This window comes from Pholcus phalangioides, unplaced genomic scaffold (genome assembly GCF_987345545.1).
Source record: "Pholcus phalangioides strain wild (caught in Gottingen) unplaced genomic scaffold, Ppha-v1.0 ptg000007l_1, whole genome shotgun sequence".
NCBI lineage: Eukaryota > Metazoa > Arthropoda > Arachnida > Araneae > Pholcidae > Pholcus > Pholcus phalangioides.
This window is the reverse complement of record NW_028301600.1, coordinates 54,423,395-54,442,012: the sequence shown is the minus strand read 5'-3', so window position 1 is coordinate 54,442,012 and position 18,618 is coordinate 54,423,395. Positions and strand designations below refer to the sequence as shown.

Here is an 18,618-nt window from a genome sequence, read left to right as displayed (position 1 = left end):
AATCTAGATTAAAAATAAAAGAAGAAAGAATTTTTTTTTTCTTTTTGATGGGCGTTAGATATTTTGAAAATTTCTTGAAGTTCAAGTTATCGATCTGCTTATTATTGCTCTAAAAAATGCTTAATTAAAGCTGCGGAATTTCTTTAATGCAATTTATGGGTCCGCAAGTAATTTTATAAATCCTAAATTACATGGATTTATGCAGTTAGATACTAAAAGACAAAACGGAGACATTAATTTTGATTTTCGTGCTTGAGAAGATGTAAATAAAAAGTTGAAATCAATGTTATTTTGTATGGATATCCAACTCAAAAGTTGGTCCGGCTAATTATTTTATACTAAATTTCCATATCTCTGGATGGGCTCCATATCTCTAAGCAAACTCATTATTTTGAAAACCGAGAATTCAGTTCAATTTATAAAATTATTGATGTGGTGAAAAACCTCACTAAATTTCAGCAATCCTTCAGTAAAATCGGCAATTTTAACATTGATTTCTATGGGGATCATCCTGTGTTTTGGCTGTAGCACATAGTCAAAGCAACAGTATTTTTGATCAACAATGCCACTCATGTACACTGGCAACACCAGTACCCACTACTATTTTACGCGCATGCGCACGACTTGGTTGATTACTTTTATCTGCGTTTTTTTAGGGACTGTTGGTTGGCGCCAACATATTTCCTGGCTACGTTTAACAATACATTTTTACTTAATTCTACATAACAGCCAAAATCGCGGATAAATACAGGTCATATGGTCACATGCATCGAGCTTATATCAATTATTATATTAATATAAGCTCGATGTCACATGCCTTTGATCATTGCGCACGCTCAGTCCAGAGGAATGAATTTCCTCTCCCTAAGACGCCTTCATATACGTGTATTAAGGAGTTCTACCTCTCCCCACAGTATCTTTGATACGCCAACACCAGTGACGGTAACTCGTGGGAAATTTCCCACATTCATGGAAAAAATTGGCCAAAATTTGTGCAAGTGGGAAATTTCTTAACATTTGTCGGAAATTTTGAGAATTTATCAAACAAAAGAATTTTTGGAAAAAGTAAAAAAAATGAATGCAGTGCAATACTTTTCTATTGTAAAATACTTAACTACGCATTTTTCCCGGTAGATGGCAGTGCATTTTCCAGAATGCGTGGGAAAAATTTAGTCAAAAAGGGAAATTTTTGAGGTAAATTTTGCTGGACGAGGTTACCATCACTGGCCAACACCTACCACTACCTCTCTTATATAATTTTAATGTAGATATCGTGGCGGGAATTTTGTTTCGTGTTCTATTTCAAAAGCCACATTTGTTGCTAATTTTATCGCTCACTATTTTTAATGTTTATCTTCCACATTTTTTTAAATTAAAATATGATTTTTTATTTCTTCGGATTTTCAAACCAGTGCCTTCTTTGATTGGAGAGAGAGACAGAAAATTTATGAGACCAAATTTGCAATTTTCGTACCAAGTGGATTTACTTTGCTTGCGAGAACATTTATTTGCTTATAGGAAAAACTTACCATCACATATAAATCTCAAAAACAGTTAGGATGAAAAAAGAGTAAATTATCAGGTATATTTGAACAAAGTAGAGCAGTGTTTTGTAGTTTGTAGATGATCCCTTTTTTTGAAATATATGAGTTTTTTTTTTTTTTAACGCATCTGAATTAAATATTTTTGGGAGCTGAATAAGTAGAATTGTGCCAAGGAATTCCATTATACTTGTTTCACTTTTAATATTTCCATAGCAACAATTATTGATCATTTTGTCTATTATATGCTTGTGTATCTGTCATCTCTTTAATAGCGTAATCTTCTTGCTTAGGTTGTTTATAGACAAAAACGTAACAGATTGTCGTAAAATAAACTACAATTTTTTCCTAACTGTTCAATTTCTACAAGTTTCTGTTCCTGAACATATGTGAGTAAGCAAGGTGTTAAACTTTTGTGAGTGATTTCCATTCATAAATCCAAAGAGCAGCTTGGAGTGTTTCAATTTTCTTATTCTTAATTAGAATAACAATAAAAATACATAAATGATTGTATTCCGTAATTTTTGAAGTGGGTACTTGCAAAAATTACACTACTACACTGAATTTTTTTTTTTGATGCGCAAATGAGCCATCAGCTACAAAAGTTGTAGACTTTTCTGTGATAAACCATCACTTTATCGAAGTGAATCAGTTTTGTTACTAGTTTTTCATATCTGTTGCTTTTATCTTCAGTTTTGTAGAGACTGGAATCAAACAGAAGAAACGATGGTTTTAATTTTAAAAATTTGAAATCTCTAAAGTTTTCAGAAGATGAGAGTTTTGGAAAAACTTTAGGTTCTTATGAAAAGAAAAGGCAGCAATTTAATGAAGAGAGAAAAGCTGATTATCTGAAGTTTTTGAAAGAAGTGAGATTTATATTTGCAAGTTTTTTGCAGCATATTTCGATTATGAATGTTTTATTTTTATATTTTTAATATTTTTTCTATCTGAATGATAACTGAACACTTTCCTACCATTACTCTTTTGGCTATATAATATAATCATGCATTTTCTAAATATTATATGTTGTTTTTTTTTAGAAAGAATTAAAGTTACATAACAGTTCTCATGACAAACTAAAGCTTCACAATGATAAATATTGTCAAACTGAAACAGTGCAGCAACAAAAACAAAATGAAGGAGTTCAAAGGTATAGTGAAGTTTTGTTTGAAGTTAAAGAACCTTATTTCTGTAACATTTTGATATCTTAATAGAATTAAAGAGTATAACTTTGTTGTCAAGTTATGTTTTCAGAGATCCTACAAAAAAAAGTGAAAATGCAAGCAAATTTAAACATTTTCAATTATCTTGAAAAAAAAATCTTCTATTATCAAAATAATCTCAAAGCATTGCTTGCAATTTATTCTAAAATATTTTTTCTTTGAAAACAACTGAGTGTCCTAACCAATCATACATAGATATACAATCAATGGAATGGTAATGTGTATAACAGCCACACATTACCATTCCATTACAACGACCGGTAGGATATAAGTCTCAAATGTTTTCATATAAAGAATAACTTGTATGTTTTTCCTTTCAATATAACGACCTTCCAATATAATGTCCATTTTTGACATGGCGGGGGTCGTAGTTATAACAAGCGCTGACTGTAATAATGAATATATATATTTGTGTTGAGCTTGCACCTTTACAGTAAACAACAATTACCAGCTTCTGAATATTACTCGTGTATTGGAATTCTAAGGCGATTGGATTGGAAAACTCTCCTGCGTAATTTCCTCTATCTAATTCAACTGTATTACTATCAACAAAATCCCAAAATCTCTGAAATCTGCTATTGTGACCTCCCAATTTATAAATCTGCTGTTTAGAATGACTTCAATTTCTTAAGACCTCAATCTTAGTTTTCGAAAGTTTATTCCAAAAGTTGCTCTCAAAGTTTATGAAACTGTTTGTTTTTAAAAATTTATTTCAAAACTGTTTCTCAAAATTTTTTGTAATAATTAACAAGAAAATATATCCTTCATCTCTCTCATATTACATTTTCTCATAATCAATATGGAATTCTCCTGCACAAAAATTCACAAATTGCACTGTCAGTCATTTATTAATTACATAGTTAAAAAATATATAAATCTAAAATAACCTTCACCACAGAGGCACTGACATGAAGAAAACATTGGGGGGGGGGGGGGACTGAAAGTCACTGGTTGTACAGTAAATTCCTATTTTGCTTCTTTTTTTCTGCTTTTCTATGAGAAATCTTATTTTGTTTGCAGGAAACCTCAGTAGGAAGAAAGGATTAAGGTTAATTATTCTCAAGAGATTCTAACCTCTAAACCACTATTAGTGCACATTCGTCATTCTCAAGCTAGATTTGGATGGTGGTTTTGGTAGTTTCATCATGCAAAAATCAATTTTGAGGATGTCAAAGTGCAAAATGCTACTCACTGCTTCCAAAATTACAGTGAAAAATAAAATTCACTTGAATACGAAAACCTACTGGTCCCCCAGACATCATGAGTTGTCCTCTAAACGAAAAGTCTCTTCTGAATAATGACAATTGATTTTCCTGAATATATTGTAATTTAGAAGAGTGATATACCAACAAGGGGTACAAAAAGCCATAAAAAACAATTAGAACTGTAGTCAGACCTTATGAAGTCACCACTGTTGATTCTGTGGCTTTATCGATAAACAAGTGTGGAGGTGTAAAGAGACATTTCTTTTTAAATTACATTTTCAGAAAACACTTTGCAAAAGATATTTGCTACTAAGAAAGTATAATATACTGAATAGTTTTTTTTTTTTGCTCAAATTCAAACAGCTACATTGATTATGAACTAATTAAAACAACATATCTTCATATAAATGCACATATTTTTTATCATATTCAGCAAAAAATAAGACATTTTCAGGTGTCAAACTGACTGGCGATGTTTTTTGCTACTGGTTCTGCGGACCACAATTTTTTTCTCGGTGGTCTGATTGTTTTAATCACTGGTCTCGGACCAGTGGACCATCAATGATTTTGAACGCTGCTAAAGGTATCCAAAAGTAATGTCTTACTGTGAGGGACTATCCACGATGAGTTATAAATTTTGGTCTCATTAAAGAAGGCATCTTCTCAAGTGTATTTGCATTTAATAAAGTTTAATGCAAGCACCATTAATGGCTCTGTAGCTGTCCAAACTTCATTCAATCTTTTATCAAGTGTTTAGCAGCATTGGTGTTATTAATGAATACATAGAGGTGTTATTAAATCAACTGCTGCAGAGATATGCTGTTTATGTAAATGTGGTATTCTCCACACACCATTTGATTTGTACATGTGTTTTATGTGTTAAATGTGTGTTACATGTTAAATGTGTCAGTAACACATTTAACATGTGTTACTGATTTAAATTCAGTTATAAAAAGTGAACCATCCATTGTGTCATCCACATGCTGACTGGCAATCAGTGCATGACTGATGTGAAAAGTGGCTCAAAACAGTTGTTGACAGTGCATAAACATCAGCTTGTTAAAAAAACTTGAAGCAATCCCTATTGATACCACAGCACTATCATGATTAAGCACGTGTGGTGGTTCTCTTATTATGAGCCATTAATTTTGAATTCCTTCAACCCTGACATCCTTTATATAAAAATCAGTGACTATATTGATGGAAACATTTTCAATATTAAATGTTTCAGTGAATGGCAGATTTTTTTTTAGAAAAAGAAAAGAATTTAGTTACTATATTTTATATTGGAATTTTCATATTCCAGGTCAGCAGATATTGTGAAAATATTTAGTGAGATTGATTCAGTAAAGAAAATGTTGATTGATCATCTTCCTCCATCGGCTCAACAGCCTGACATGGTAATATTATTCATCACTTTTGCTGCACATCTACACATTTTATAATTTCATCGTTCCCAAAATCTGAATGAAGCTAATATAAACCTGATAAATGAATCAGTTATAGTATTTTCTTGTTTTTAGCAAAAAATACAAGCAGGCTCAACATTTTCAGTCAATGGACATACAGAGCCAGACATAAAAATCATGTTTTACTCTTAATGAATATCAATTTTTTTTTTGGAACGCCAAATTAAATATAAAAAATATACTTTTGGAAAACCTGAAATGTTCACATTTTTTTCTGCGTTAAAGTTAGTGAATTAATGAAAAATTAATGTTCAAAGTAAATTTAATTAGAGTATAAATTTAATAATATCTATGCCAGTGGTTCCCAAAGTGGGCAATATTGTCCCCTAGAAGGATGACGAAATGGTCACAGGGGACAGTAGAAGCTATGAATTTAGTATGGGATCCTATGGGCTGACTTGAGTTGGGGTGCCGAAGGAATAAGATTTTTGAAAAGAAGGGGGACTATAGAATAAAAAGTTTGGGAGCAATCGCATCATTATATATTTACGCTTTTATACAGTTATAACGACCCCATGTTGTAGTGACCATTCCATTACAACCACCAGTAGAATTAGTCTTAAATGTTTTCATAGAACGTCTATCATATATGTTTTGCTTTTGATATAACGACCATTTTTGATGGAATGAAAGGGGTTGTGATATTGAGCGTCGACTGTATTTACTTATAATAGTTATAAAAAACCCCCACAAATTATGTTTATCAAAATCTGCAATTCAGGTAGTTCTATTTATAATTATATTCTTTCATTGACAATTATACAATATTTATTTTGAGATTAACTTATACAAGTTATGTGTAAACTCTCATGAGTGCACTTCACATTTCAGAATATATAGGCTTATACAGGGAGCTTAATAGGGAGGTATGGCACTTTACTGGCAAACCATTGATCCTAATGATACAGGGTGGGCAAAAAGTCTGTACTTTACTTTAAAAATGAATAAAAACCAGAAAAATAACCGAAATAAAAACGGTTTGCAGGGTTAGCATTGGTAGGTCGCAGGAATTCTTTTAATACAGGGAAAAAACTTAAAAACAGCCAATAGGTGGCGCTAGTACGAGCGACTTCGGTGGAAATATGCAGATGAGATGGTTATAAGAACTTGCACTCCTAATCCACAAACAGTTCACCGTTGTAAACCGTGTATGTGGACCAGCTATATTCTGTCATTGCTGGATTTGTGACTCGCCTGCAATGTGTTATCCCCCTGTGGTGGTGGTCATGTGGAACACATGCTGCTGTAAACAATTTGGAAGCATTCTGTTTGTTATTTGTTTTATATTTAGTTTCTGTTGTGAGGGTAATTTGCTAACTCAAGATATCTAATGAGTTGTTGGATTGTACTTGTCTAGTAGTTAATCACATGAAAACACATTTGAGAGATGTTTTGGTTCCATAGTTCCATTTCGTTTATTAGTTACTGTAGGTTAAAGTAGCATGCAAGTGGTTTTTATGATTATTGATGAGAATTACATATTGGCATATATATATATAAACTAGGTATGCCATTATTTTTTTATTATCATATCAGAGTCATCCATGAAAATTTGATGTATTATGGGGCTATTGTATGGCTTAATTTAGAGTTTGAGTTTTCTATCTGGACCTGAAATGTCCTGGGAGATAGGTAATTACTGAAAAATTTGATTTTCATGGGAAGGTATCCTTTCCCAATCATTTTGTGTAAGAGCACTATCATGACAGATGTAATTGTAGTCCCTGATTGTATGTTACCAATAACCCTCATAAACTGGTGAGTGAATCTATGCTGTAATTTCAAACCAAATCGGCCATCTCTACTCAAGTTGTTTTCATTTATATCAATGTTTCTCAACCTATTGTCCGCGGACCACAGGTGATCCATGACCATGGCATAGGTGGTCCATAGGTATACTTGATAAAATTATTCGCCCGTTGTAATTTGATATTAGTAATATCCATATGGGTGCAAATAAAAATTATACCTTCATACTTACGTTCATAATATATCATAAAAATTCTCTAAAAAATTCATAAAAATTAAGCTGCAAATGTTTTGCATTGTCATATTCTGCTCAGGGGAATACACAGAACCTACCTAAGGAGGGAGGGGGCATGTTTCTTTGATTGTTGAATTTTTATTTCACAAAAATGATTGAATTTTTTTTTTAAATCATGGCTATGGGGAGGGGGTGCCCCTCCTCCCGATAGAATCTCCAGATTTATGGAGTTCAAAAGTTGGCCTGTATAGATACCTGTATAGGTATTTTTTCTTGTAAAATATACAATTTGAATAGATCATATCATAAAAGCTGGAGGAAAAACTATGGAAAGATTTGATATTCTTCAAGATGATTCTTGACCTTCTTTAACTGCTTAAACTTCTTCAACTGCTTATATATGTGTGTAAATATAAACATCTGCTGTATTCTTTTTATTACAGATAGGTGTTTAAAAAGTTCTTTTATGCCATTTATGTAATATTTTCATTTCTGTTATTATTTAATTATCTACATAATCACTGATACTAAAAACAATACCCTCATTGTGCGTAACATTAGAATATATCTATTAATCAAAATACTAAATTGCAGGACCAAAATGTCCTTTAATTTGGCAGAGCTGATTGTATATGATGCTTTAAGAAACTCTTACAACTTAATCTTAGTGCAAAAGTAAGAATGACTAAGTTTCACTATGATATAATATATTTAGTGGCATTTATATAATGCAATGGTTTTTCAATTGAAGCTGTATCAAGTTCTGCCATTTCTGCTTTGATTGGAAATACTCTTTAAAACTCTGGATTTACCGTGCATAAGGAACCCCTTTTTGCCAAAAATTGTATCCCAAAAATAGGAGGAGGGATTTCTTATACATGGATAGTAATTATAGATATATATTTTTAAGTCCAAAAAAAATCAGGGGGTTTCTTATGCACGAGGGTTCCTTATACATGTTAAAATACGGTATATAACTTAAGCTAAGAAATTTTTAGATGAGAATAAATGAATTTAATTAGTGTATTAACAGATGCTGCACAAGAATTTTTAACATGGAATAAATTTTTGGGCAAATCAAAAATTTCAAAATAAAAATAGATATTTTATACTCAGTAATTATAATCCAAAATATAAAACACATTAATCTACATAAAAGTAAGTTTTTTTGTTATTCAACATATCTATCAGGTGAAAAAAAACCTATTTGACAACACTGACAATAAGTTTTTGACTGTTTTATTACTGAGTTACATAGGCGGAGATAGACGTGAAAGTCTGGGGGGTGGGGCATGATCATGATGTCAATTCATATATGCACATATACATTAGATCAGTAGGATTCACATTTTACTCTGAGGAGGAGGTAATGGCCCCCCACCCCGTATCTCTGCCCATGCTGAGTTAGTTTCTGAGGTCAAAAACCTAACCCTCTCTAATCTCTTATCACACATATTTTTAATAAACTGTTCTATTTTGCTTAGTAAACTGAAGGTAATCAGTAGTTTAGATAAAATAAACCATAAAATTACATATTATTTGTTCTAGACTCTTTGTATGACAAATTATTTAGTTTCTGTTGTGAGGGTAATTTTCTAACTCAAGATATCTAATGAGTTGTTGGATTGTACTTGTTTGTACTTGTACTGTCATTGCTGGATTTGTGACTCGCCTGCAATGTGTTATCCCCCTGTGGTGGTGGTCATGTGGAACACATGCTGCTGTAAACAATTTGGAAGCATTCTGTTTGTTATTTGTTTTATATTTAGTTTCTGTTGTGAGGGTAATTTTCTAACTCAAGATATCTAATGAGTTGTTGGATTGTACTTGTCTAGTAGTTAATCACATGAAAACACATTTGAGAGATGTTTTGGTTCCATAGTTCCATTTCGTTTATTAGTTACTGTAGGTTAAAGAAGGATGCAAGTGGTTTTATGATTACTGATGAGAATTACATAATTGGCATATATATATATAAACTTGGTATGTCATTATTTTTTTGTTATTGTTTTCAATATTATTTCAGTTTTTTTTATTATTATTTCAAAATTGTAAATTATAATTAATATTTTTAACTATTATAATAAATTAGTGTTTCAAAATAAAACATAATATGCAAAAAAGTTTCTTATCATGTTATATACCTATTGTGTTCAAAACATTATCCCAACATATTCATTTAGGTTTTTGACAGTTTAATGTTATGTTGGCCATTTATATTGAGTTCAAAGTCATAAATACTTTTTCCTCTAGGGTGAAAAAGGTCTAAACAATAACTATGAGGGAGTTAGGTAAGATACCTTTCTTTTGCTTTTTCTCCCTTCCATAAACATTGATATTATTTTATGATTCTTATATATAGAGATAATATATATAAATGTATATAAAATGTATTTTTTTTCTTGAAATACAACTATTTTTAAATGTCTTCATTCAAAATATGAAAAAAAGTCAATGTTCTACACTCTCCATAGAGTTTTGTCAGTGCTGGAATTCAAAACCTGCTCTCCAATTTTATTTAAGCATACTATAAGTATGGAGTGCTCCATGCTTGATTTATGGGTATTTTCTTCAAAGAAACCAGACTCTGTAAGCACATGGGGTACAAGCATGATATAAATCAGATAGATATGCTTTTTTCCCCAGCATAATCTGTCTTTAGTAAATAAATAGATTAGAGCAGAACATACAAATAATAAGCCAAATTATGAATCCCTATTGAATTGGATGTTTTGATCGCTGCATGCCTATTCCTTTTAATATTTAATAGTTATCAATTATACACACTGAATTTATTTTTCCTTATTTTACCCAAATTTTCATACAAATTTTTTTTTTTCTTCAAGAGCTCACTTAAGCATATTTGTTTTTAGGTATCATTCTGCCCCTTATGAACAAGACCAAATCATATACTCCAATTATCAGGTTTGTTTCATGAATATAATATTTTCCCCCCATGAGGGTTAATACAGGGTGCTTCAAAAATAGTCACCTGATTTGAAACGTGTATATTATGAAAAATATTGAACGTAGACACTTAAGATTAATTTTATATTATACGGTAGATATATACTACTATACAGTAGTCAAATTCATCCCAAACTTTTGCAAGCATATTTGCATCCACTGCGAGAGAATTTCTGTGGATTATGTGCGGAACTCTGTCAGATGTGTTCCACATTTTTGTCTGACATGCAGGGACGGCCAAGGGATTTCCCTTTACACAGACAACCCATGTCTAGGAATTGTTTATACCATCACCTAATGCTCTGAGCAGTAGGAAGTTCAACACTAGGGTATTGTTGATGAAAAGCATGATGAACAGTTGTTACAGACTCACACTTTGGGAAGCTTTAGAACACAAAATGATTTCTGTTGTGCAATCACCATCTTGACAAATACTGAAGTGACAGCCGAAGGAAGAGCAATAGCGCTACGTGTTGGCAACTGTGTGAAGCTCAAGATTTCCCTTTTTCTACCTATATATTATTCGATCACAACAGATAAAAAGCTGAATAGTTATGATTTTTTAAAATCACATGATTCTTTTTGAAACACCCTGTATTTCTTTTAATTCCATGTAAGCATTTTTTTATTCCATATTAAATTTTTTCCCACATAAGCTTTAAAATCTTTATGAATTGCCATATCACAGATTCAAATATTTGAACTCGCTTTTATTTATATGAAAAATCATTGTTAAGTATATCAAAATATATAAACATTATACACATTCCTAAATTATTACGAAATAATTTGATATAATAATAATAATATAATTCGAAATAATAATAATAATAATTGCCGCTGTGGTGGTCGAGTGGTTATAGTGCCGGACTCGTGATGCGAGGATCCGGGTTCGAACCCCACAGTGGTGGTCGGCTGAAGTTGGTTTTCTGTGGTTCCCAACTTCAAGGCGCAAATGCGAGCCGATCTCCCCGTTAAAAAGTCTCGCCACAGAGAGCAACAGTCCTACAACGATAAATCGTTCAATCATAACACTTCACTCATAGTTAGAAAAACTGGGGGCAGATGACAGCACTACACATAACAAGCATTACACAGAAACAAACTTTACGTCAGGTTGCACTACACGTACACGCACATTCCCGCATGTACCGATTCGTTGGGGGTTCATTGGGGGGTTTCGCGGGGGGGGGGGGGTGCATGTGTGGTGTAGCAGTAGTAGGTAGGGCCTCCAAAAAATGGCTCGGGGATCCATGATGTTCTTAAGTCAGCCACCTCGTTGGGCAATTTGCCTGTTGTGGCGTTGTATTTGTATTTGTATATTTGTATAATTTGAGTTAGGGATACACTCGAATTATTTCATATTAGGGTAGCAATCCAGACTTTGAAGGAGAATTCTTTGCGATGAATTTCATTATTACTGGAGTTGAAAGTTTTCCATTCCAGGAAATTTGGGAACTAATAATATTAAATGCAGGTAAAATGGTTTTTCCACATTTTGAGCTGTTTTTTCCCAAATTTCCTCTGTTTTTCGAATTTGAAAGCTCAGTGAATATTGCACTTAAAAGCATAGAATTTTCTTAGTTTGTCTCAGAAGAGATTGGGCAACAAGTTTTGTATTGGGTTTTGGGGCACACTGGGACTATATAAAAAGCTAATTTTTTTTATTTTGATAACTATACAACCCCTTGAAACATGAATGACATATCTGAGTACTACACATTATTTGGAAACTTTTTCTAATTGGAGATACATCTCTGGATCAACAGTTCTACAACAAAATGCCTTACCCTGTTTGCTATGCACCCTTTATATAGTTCACATTTTGTAAGTTTTTGGCATTGTTTCAAACTATGAATGACCCAACATATAATCATTTGCAAATGCACCTTATGTTTTTCTGCTTTAGGTGAAAGACAGGCAGATAAAAATAGCACATGAAGAATTGTAAGTTTTTATGTCTTATTTTGAAGAATGCTTTTAAAAATAAGCATCAATAAAAACTCGTCTACACTGTGCATGCAACAGCTCTTGAGTGATTTGCTGGACTTCTGGTTAATATGTATGGGATTTCACAATGCGTAATAAAATGCACAATTTTTTATATGAGCCACGCAACATGGACCAAACAAATGGAAAGGTTTTCTGTATCTGATTGTACATCAGACTCAGGCCCCCTAAATCTTGTATAACAAAAGGCCCAATCTTTTATTTTTTTGCATAAGTGGGGAAAAAAAGAAATTTAAAAAGTGAGGCACATTTATTTATTACTCTTCTCTCAAGGAACCTGGGGCCATACCATCCCCCCCATTCTTATAAAAGGATATCTGAGAGAAACTGGTGTCTAGCGCTAGCGATTACTATAGGTGTTCATTCTGCAAGAACATGCACATTAGAGACAAATAGATGTTCGAGAACTGATATATTTAATTACGGTCGGCTAGCAGCAACTGTTGAGCAGTTGGTCCGACGTAGAATCGAGGGCATCCAAAAGGTTCATGGTTCAAATCCCACTCGTAATGCTATTTTCGCCCCTGTTTTACTCCAACATCCTCAATTTTTTAAATAATTATTTTTTATTTTTCATTGCACTCAAAGCTGTATTAAACGTCCCGATATTTCCGGAGGTGTGTGGGTTCACTATGCGCTTGCTGCGGGGGATGGCTTATCAGCCAGCCGCCCCACACGTTTTATTACTTTTCATATTGTAAAATGAAAGTATTTGAGGTTTCGTGATTGTGTTGTAATTATTTTTCTCAAAAATAAATAAAAAAATTAATTTTTCACAAACGCAATGCTATCGTGAATGTAAAATACTATAATCCGAATCTCAGTCAGTGGTTCCCTTCACTTGAATAAATATCGTTTTCCCTCTGTGTATTCAGAGGAAAAACCAAAGAATCATCCAAAGAAATAAAGTATGAGGGGGGAAATGAAATTTCTCGAGCGGGACTCAAACTATTAACCTTTTGTTTAATTTCGATTCTGTGCCGCCGTCATCGTACCAACTGCTCAACAGTTTCTGCTAGCTGTTCATGATTAAATATACCAATTTTCGAACATCTATTTGTCTCTAATGCGTATGCGCTCTCAGAATGGACACCTATAGTAATCGCGAGCTATAGACATCAGTTTCTTTCAGATATCCTTTTATAAGTATGGGGGGGGGGTGGTAGGGCCCCTGAGTATTCGCTGTGTAGATGCACTTTAAGGATTTTTCATTAAGATTCTGAACACATATATGCAGGGAGGTAACTATGATCACTCAATAATTACACATGTGATTCCTTGTGAAAAACTAATATAAAAAAATGTTTACTCATTTTGGGATCAGATGAATATTTAATGAGTCATAATGTTTTGAATTTTTCTGATGTGATATTTTTGTAATTGTCATTTATATGCCAAACAACCAATGAAAGTGAAATTCTTCCTCAGCAGAGTGTAACAGGCTTTTCAGAAATGAATTGAAGTATTCAATCCTGTTAGAAGTCAAGATCAGTTATTTTCTTTCATTACTGGCATTTTTTCCTCTTTATGTAGAGTGATGTTAACCTTGTTATTGCATCTTCAATTTGCTCCACCATACTGGTTTGGTATGTACTCCAACAAGACTGGTTCCTTGTTTTCGGAGAACTAACTTTGATGTTTTGAGAAGAAGGTTAGTGGAAGTTTTCAAAGACCAGTTGGAATCAGTAGTAGTGGTAAGTCGATGGGAAGAATTTAGTACGAAGCTGTCCTCTGTTTTGCACGACGTCATACCCTTTGTTCGAAAAAAGCGTGTTTGTACATCGCACCCTCTATGGTTCAGGGATAGCGTGCGGAACCTTTATCTTGAAAAGAAAAGAGCATTCAGAGAGTATAAAAGTGGACGAGGTAACCTATCATTGTTTACTGATAAAAGAAGACTGTTGAAGAAAGCGATAAGGGATAGTAAAAAGGAAGTTGAATCTAGGTTGGCAGATAACATTGGCTCTGACCCAAAATCATTTTTTCGATATGCCAATAATGGATGTAAGGGGACAGTTGGCCCCCCCCTCTCGATTGGAGGCTCTAGAGTAGAGAGCAATGTAGGCATGTGTAGTGCTTTCAATGACTTTTTCGTGACGGTTTTTAATGGAGATAATGATATTTGATATACGGGTGTTGCATGGGGTAATAAAACCCTCAACGATATTAAAGTAGAAGACGTGGAGGTCCTAAATCTTCTAAGAAATGTATGTGCAAGCAAAGCACCAGGACCAGATGATATCTATCCCAGGGTCCTCAGGGAATGTGCTAATGAATTGTTGGGGCCAGTCGCACAGATATACAGGGGTAGTGTTGCTGAGGATATCGTCCCAAGAGATTGGAAACTTGCTAACGTTGTTCCGATATTTAAGAAGGGTGGTAGAGAAGCGGTGTCAAATTATCGTCCAGTGAGTTTGAAGAGCTCCCTCTCGAAAATTCTGGAAATTATCATCAAAAGGCAGTTTGTGAAGTGGATAGACGAGAATAATGTATTGTCGGATAATGAGCATGGGTTCAGGAAGGGAAAGCCATGTGTAACTAACCTCCTTTGTTTCTATGGTTACGTGACTAAGGCTTTGGGTAAGAGCAAAAATGTCGACGTTGTTTACCTTGATTTCCAGAAGGCATTCGATCGGGTCCAACATGGCAAACTCTTGAAGCGTTTACACGAGATTGGAATAGCGGGCAACTTGCTGAATTGGATAGAATCGTGGTTAAGAGATAGGTCGCAACGAGTTATGGTGAACGGGGAATTCTCTGGTTGGACAGACGTCGCAAGTGGAGTTCCTCAGGGAAGTGTCCTTAGCCCCATACTTTTTTCACTTTTTATCGATAAACTCGATCAGGGTATCAATGGGATTACTAGCAAATTCGCAGATGATGTGAAGCTAATGGGGGTAATCGGGAATGAAAGCGATAGGGAGTTGCTCCAGACCAACTTAAACAGGGTTGCTGCATGGGCAAATGAATGGAGCATGACGTTTAGCGTAGATAAGTGCATGGTCGCTCATTTTGGTTCGAACAACCCACAGTTCTCTTACGAGTTGAATGGTGTCACTATCCCGGATGCAACTAGGGTCACCAATTTGGGAATTCTCATTGACGAGCGGCTTAGGTTTTCTGAACATTGTTCAGTGTTGGTCAAAAAAGCGAACAGAATGCTTGGTCTCATTTTCAAAAAGGTCTCTTCGCGTTCTCCTAAAGTCATTCTTCCGCTTTTTCGAGGCTTAGTTCGTCCTGGACTGGAGTATGCTGTAAGGTTTTGGAGACCATACCTACAGAGGGACATAGACTTGGTTAAAGGGGTGCAGAGAAGAGCTACGCGTGTCCTTATTGGCACACAAGGCTTGATTTATGAAGAGAGACTTCATTTTTTGAATATGTTTACATTGGAAGAACGCAGGTTCGAGGAGATATGATCGAAGTGTTCAAAATTTTCAATGGGATGGATAGGATGGACCATGAACTTTTAGTACACCGCCAATCGACTGCTTTTACAAGGGGACACCAGTATCGATTGGTGAAGGACAATGCAAGGTTATGGTGTCGCAGGGAATTTTTCTCTAATAGGGTTGTTAATGAATGGAATAGCTTACCCCCGAAGGTAGTAAATTATAACACAGTTGACACGTTTAAAAAGAAATACGATAAACATGTTGGGGTAAACCGAGAAGCTATCCATTCTCAGAATAAGACAACCATAAGTATTCTTTATGGGCATTGTATAATATTTTATCATGTGTATATATTGTTTATAATTTGTGTTAATTGCATTTTTAATTGGGTTGCTGTATTTTTGAAATATATGACATCCATATTTTTATGGGCATCTTTTTATCAGCCACCTCGTTGGGCATTTTGTCTGTTGTGGCGTTGTATTTGTATTTGTATACTGGAAAATACATCACCAGATTTGAAAAGTGTTAGCCAAGTGAGATCTATTGGAAAAATTATCCCAAAATCAATACTTTTTTGTTAAAATGTGGTAATTTCTTCTCTTTCACTATCAAGTCAAATTTTTTGATGTAAAGTGCATAGTGTTTACTGCATGATCATTTTTTTACCCTGTCTTTTGAATTAGATCACATATTGATCAATAAAACAGAGTAATATTTTTTGAGCTATTTTAAAATTTAATCAAAACTGTTACATGTGAAAAGCTTCAATGAAGAATCTAAAAATGGTAACTTGATGAAGGTGACTGGTGGATACAGTAAAATAATAACAATTCACACACTCAATTAAAAACTTTTAATAAAATTAATTGTTTTATGAATCGAAATATTCAAAATAATTAGTGGTTTTAGATTTTTTGTATTGATTATTCACTGGGTCACATTTTCATTTTCATACCAATTTCTACATGTTTCTGATTATGTAATTCATTTAAACAAAACAAATCAGGTGTTCACACACATTGGTCAAAGCAAAAACATTTTGGGCATAATGATCATGTAAAAATTTGAAAGCGTGAGCACACATACACACTCACAGGAGAAGAAAAAAACTGGTTGCTTTTTCTTGGTTTATCTTTTGGGTTATCCTACTTTTATATATTTTTAAAAATGCCAGGTTGTATGTTTGGTGAATCTGACAGGATTTTGAAGTGACGTCATCAATTTTTAAAGCATTATAACTCATTAATTATGGGCAAATCAAAAAACTGAAAATATTTTTCCATATTAGTTTTTTCATGAGGAACATGTGTGTAATGACCACCCTGTGTGTGTGTATAATATATATAGCCTATCCATACTAACTCTATAAATAGCTAAAAACCATATCATGCAGTAATTAGGCCTACTGGTTTTTGTTCTACTGCATAACAATATATAAGTAACTGATTTTGCTCTATTAATGTCTGTTTTTTGAGTATGATATGGCAAAAATAATAAGATTATATCACTAACACATTTTGAAAGAAGCACTTCTGATCAAGTTCAATTTTTGATGGTTAAGTGTTTTGCCCTGATGTGTTTTCTTCCCATTGTTTACTACAAATTGTAACACTTCAGTGTACTGAAGCAACAATTCTGTTGTTCATTGCAAATAAAATTATTTGTTAGTTATCCTCAATCACACATCAAATTACCCAAAATACTATTTCTTATGTAGCTTGTTTATTTTTTTCAATTTTGATTTTCGTTGAACTTATCTCTCAACAGCATGGAAGAAAGCAAAAAGCAAATAAAAAGTCCATCCTATGAAGAATTAGATGCATTACAGGTGTGAGCATAATTCACAATTTAGTTTTACAATAACCTGAAACACAGCCTTAGAGATTTATATATTATTCACTTTTATATAATGCAAAAAAATAAGTAAATATTAATGGATAATATTTGATTCATTTATCAAGATTCCATTCATGAAAAGACACGATTTCAAATTAAAAACCCCATATTTAAAATAATGTGACACGTTCAAGTCCTTTTGCCATGAAGGTATTAAGATGTATACTCCACCGTATACGAAGACAAGCAAAGGGAAAAAAAATTTTTAGTGAAAACTCACCCAGAAGATTTGTAGGGTTATTTTATAATCACAAATCTTCATATATGCAGTCAGCATGATAGCAATGAAGGAGTGGTGTTTGTATTCCTTCCATATAACTTTCATTTTAACATTATGGTGAAAGCATTTGAGAAGTTAGTGATTAAATGCACTTTGGAGAGAGAGAGAGAGAGTTCATTGGCTTCTGTTGAATTCTAACATGAACCATAAATAACAGATTACTGCACCTTTTTGCATTAAAAGTGTGAAGTTAATTAAAAATTTGCATGTTGCATTTGCATCTTGAAACTCAAAAGACATTTTGTCTCTGCATATTAATGGGTTTGTTAATTCTTTGCTTAATTTACTATCGGACCTATATTTTCTTGACTTGTTCAGTTAGCAGGTAAGACTACATGAATCAGTTTATATAAATAGAAATAAAGTGAGGCTCCCATTCAAAATATAATGTCATCAGCAATGATAACCCTGTATAATTATGACATTACTTTTTGGTCTGAAAAATTTCCCTATAGTGATAGTGCATGTTAAATTGAAATCCATCCATAACCATAAATCCACCTCATAACAACAATAATTTTCTCTGTTAATAATAATCTTCTCTCTTGATAATTGGTATGTCTTGTTCCATAATAGACAATTTGACAGCTGTAGCTTGTGTGTTTGTACTTGTATTTTATTATTTTGTTTTATAACTAATTTGTA

General features: G+C 33.3%; 1 protein-coding gene across 8 annotated transcripts in view; it reads left to right on the top strand.

The window, feature by feature from the left end:
• The first annotated feature begins 690 nt into the window (after positions 1–690).
• Positions 691–18,618, top strand: part of LOC149085500 (uncharacterized) — a 62,876-nt gene continuing 44,948 nt past the window's right edge. The window contains exons 1-9 of one of the 8 annotated variants that reach the window (XM_089233538.1): positions 692–1,194; positions 1,413–1,582; positions 2,235–2,407; positions 2,582–2,691; positions 5,276–5,369; positions 9,676–9,713; positions 10,296–10,347; positions 12,299–12,336; positions 17,565–17,625. In XM_089233538.1, coding sequence (XP_089089664.1) covers positions 5,325–5,369; positions 9,676–9,713; positions 10,296–10,347; positions 12,299–12,336; positions 17,565–17,625 — 234 coding nt within the window. In that variant the 5' untranslated portion in view covers positions 692–1,194; positions 1,413–1,582; positions 2,235–2,407; positions 2,582–2,691; positions 5,276–5,324. Of the gene's footprint in view, positions 1,583–2,234; positions 2,408–2,581; positions 2,692–5,275; positions 5,370–9,675; positions 9,714–10,295; positions 10,348–12,298; positions 12,337–17,564; positions 17,626–18,618 lie in introns of those variants that run through there. The other 7 variants (XM_089233542.1, XM_089233537.1, XM_089233541.1 and 4 more) reach the window with 7 other exon arrangements.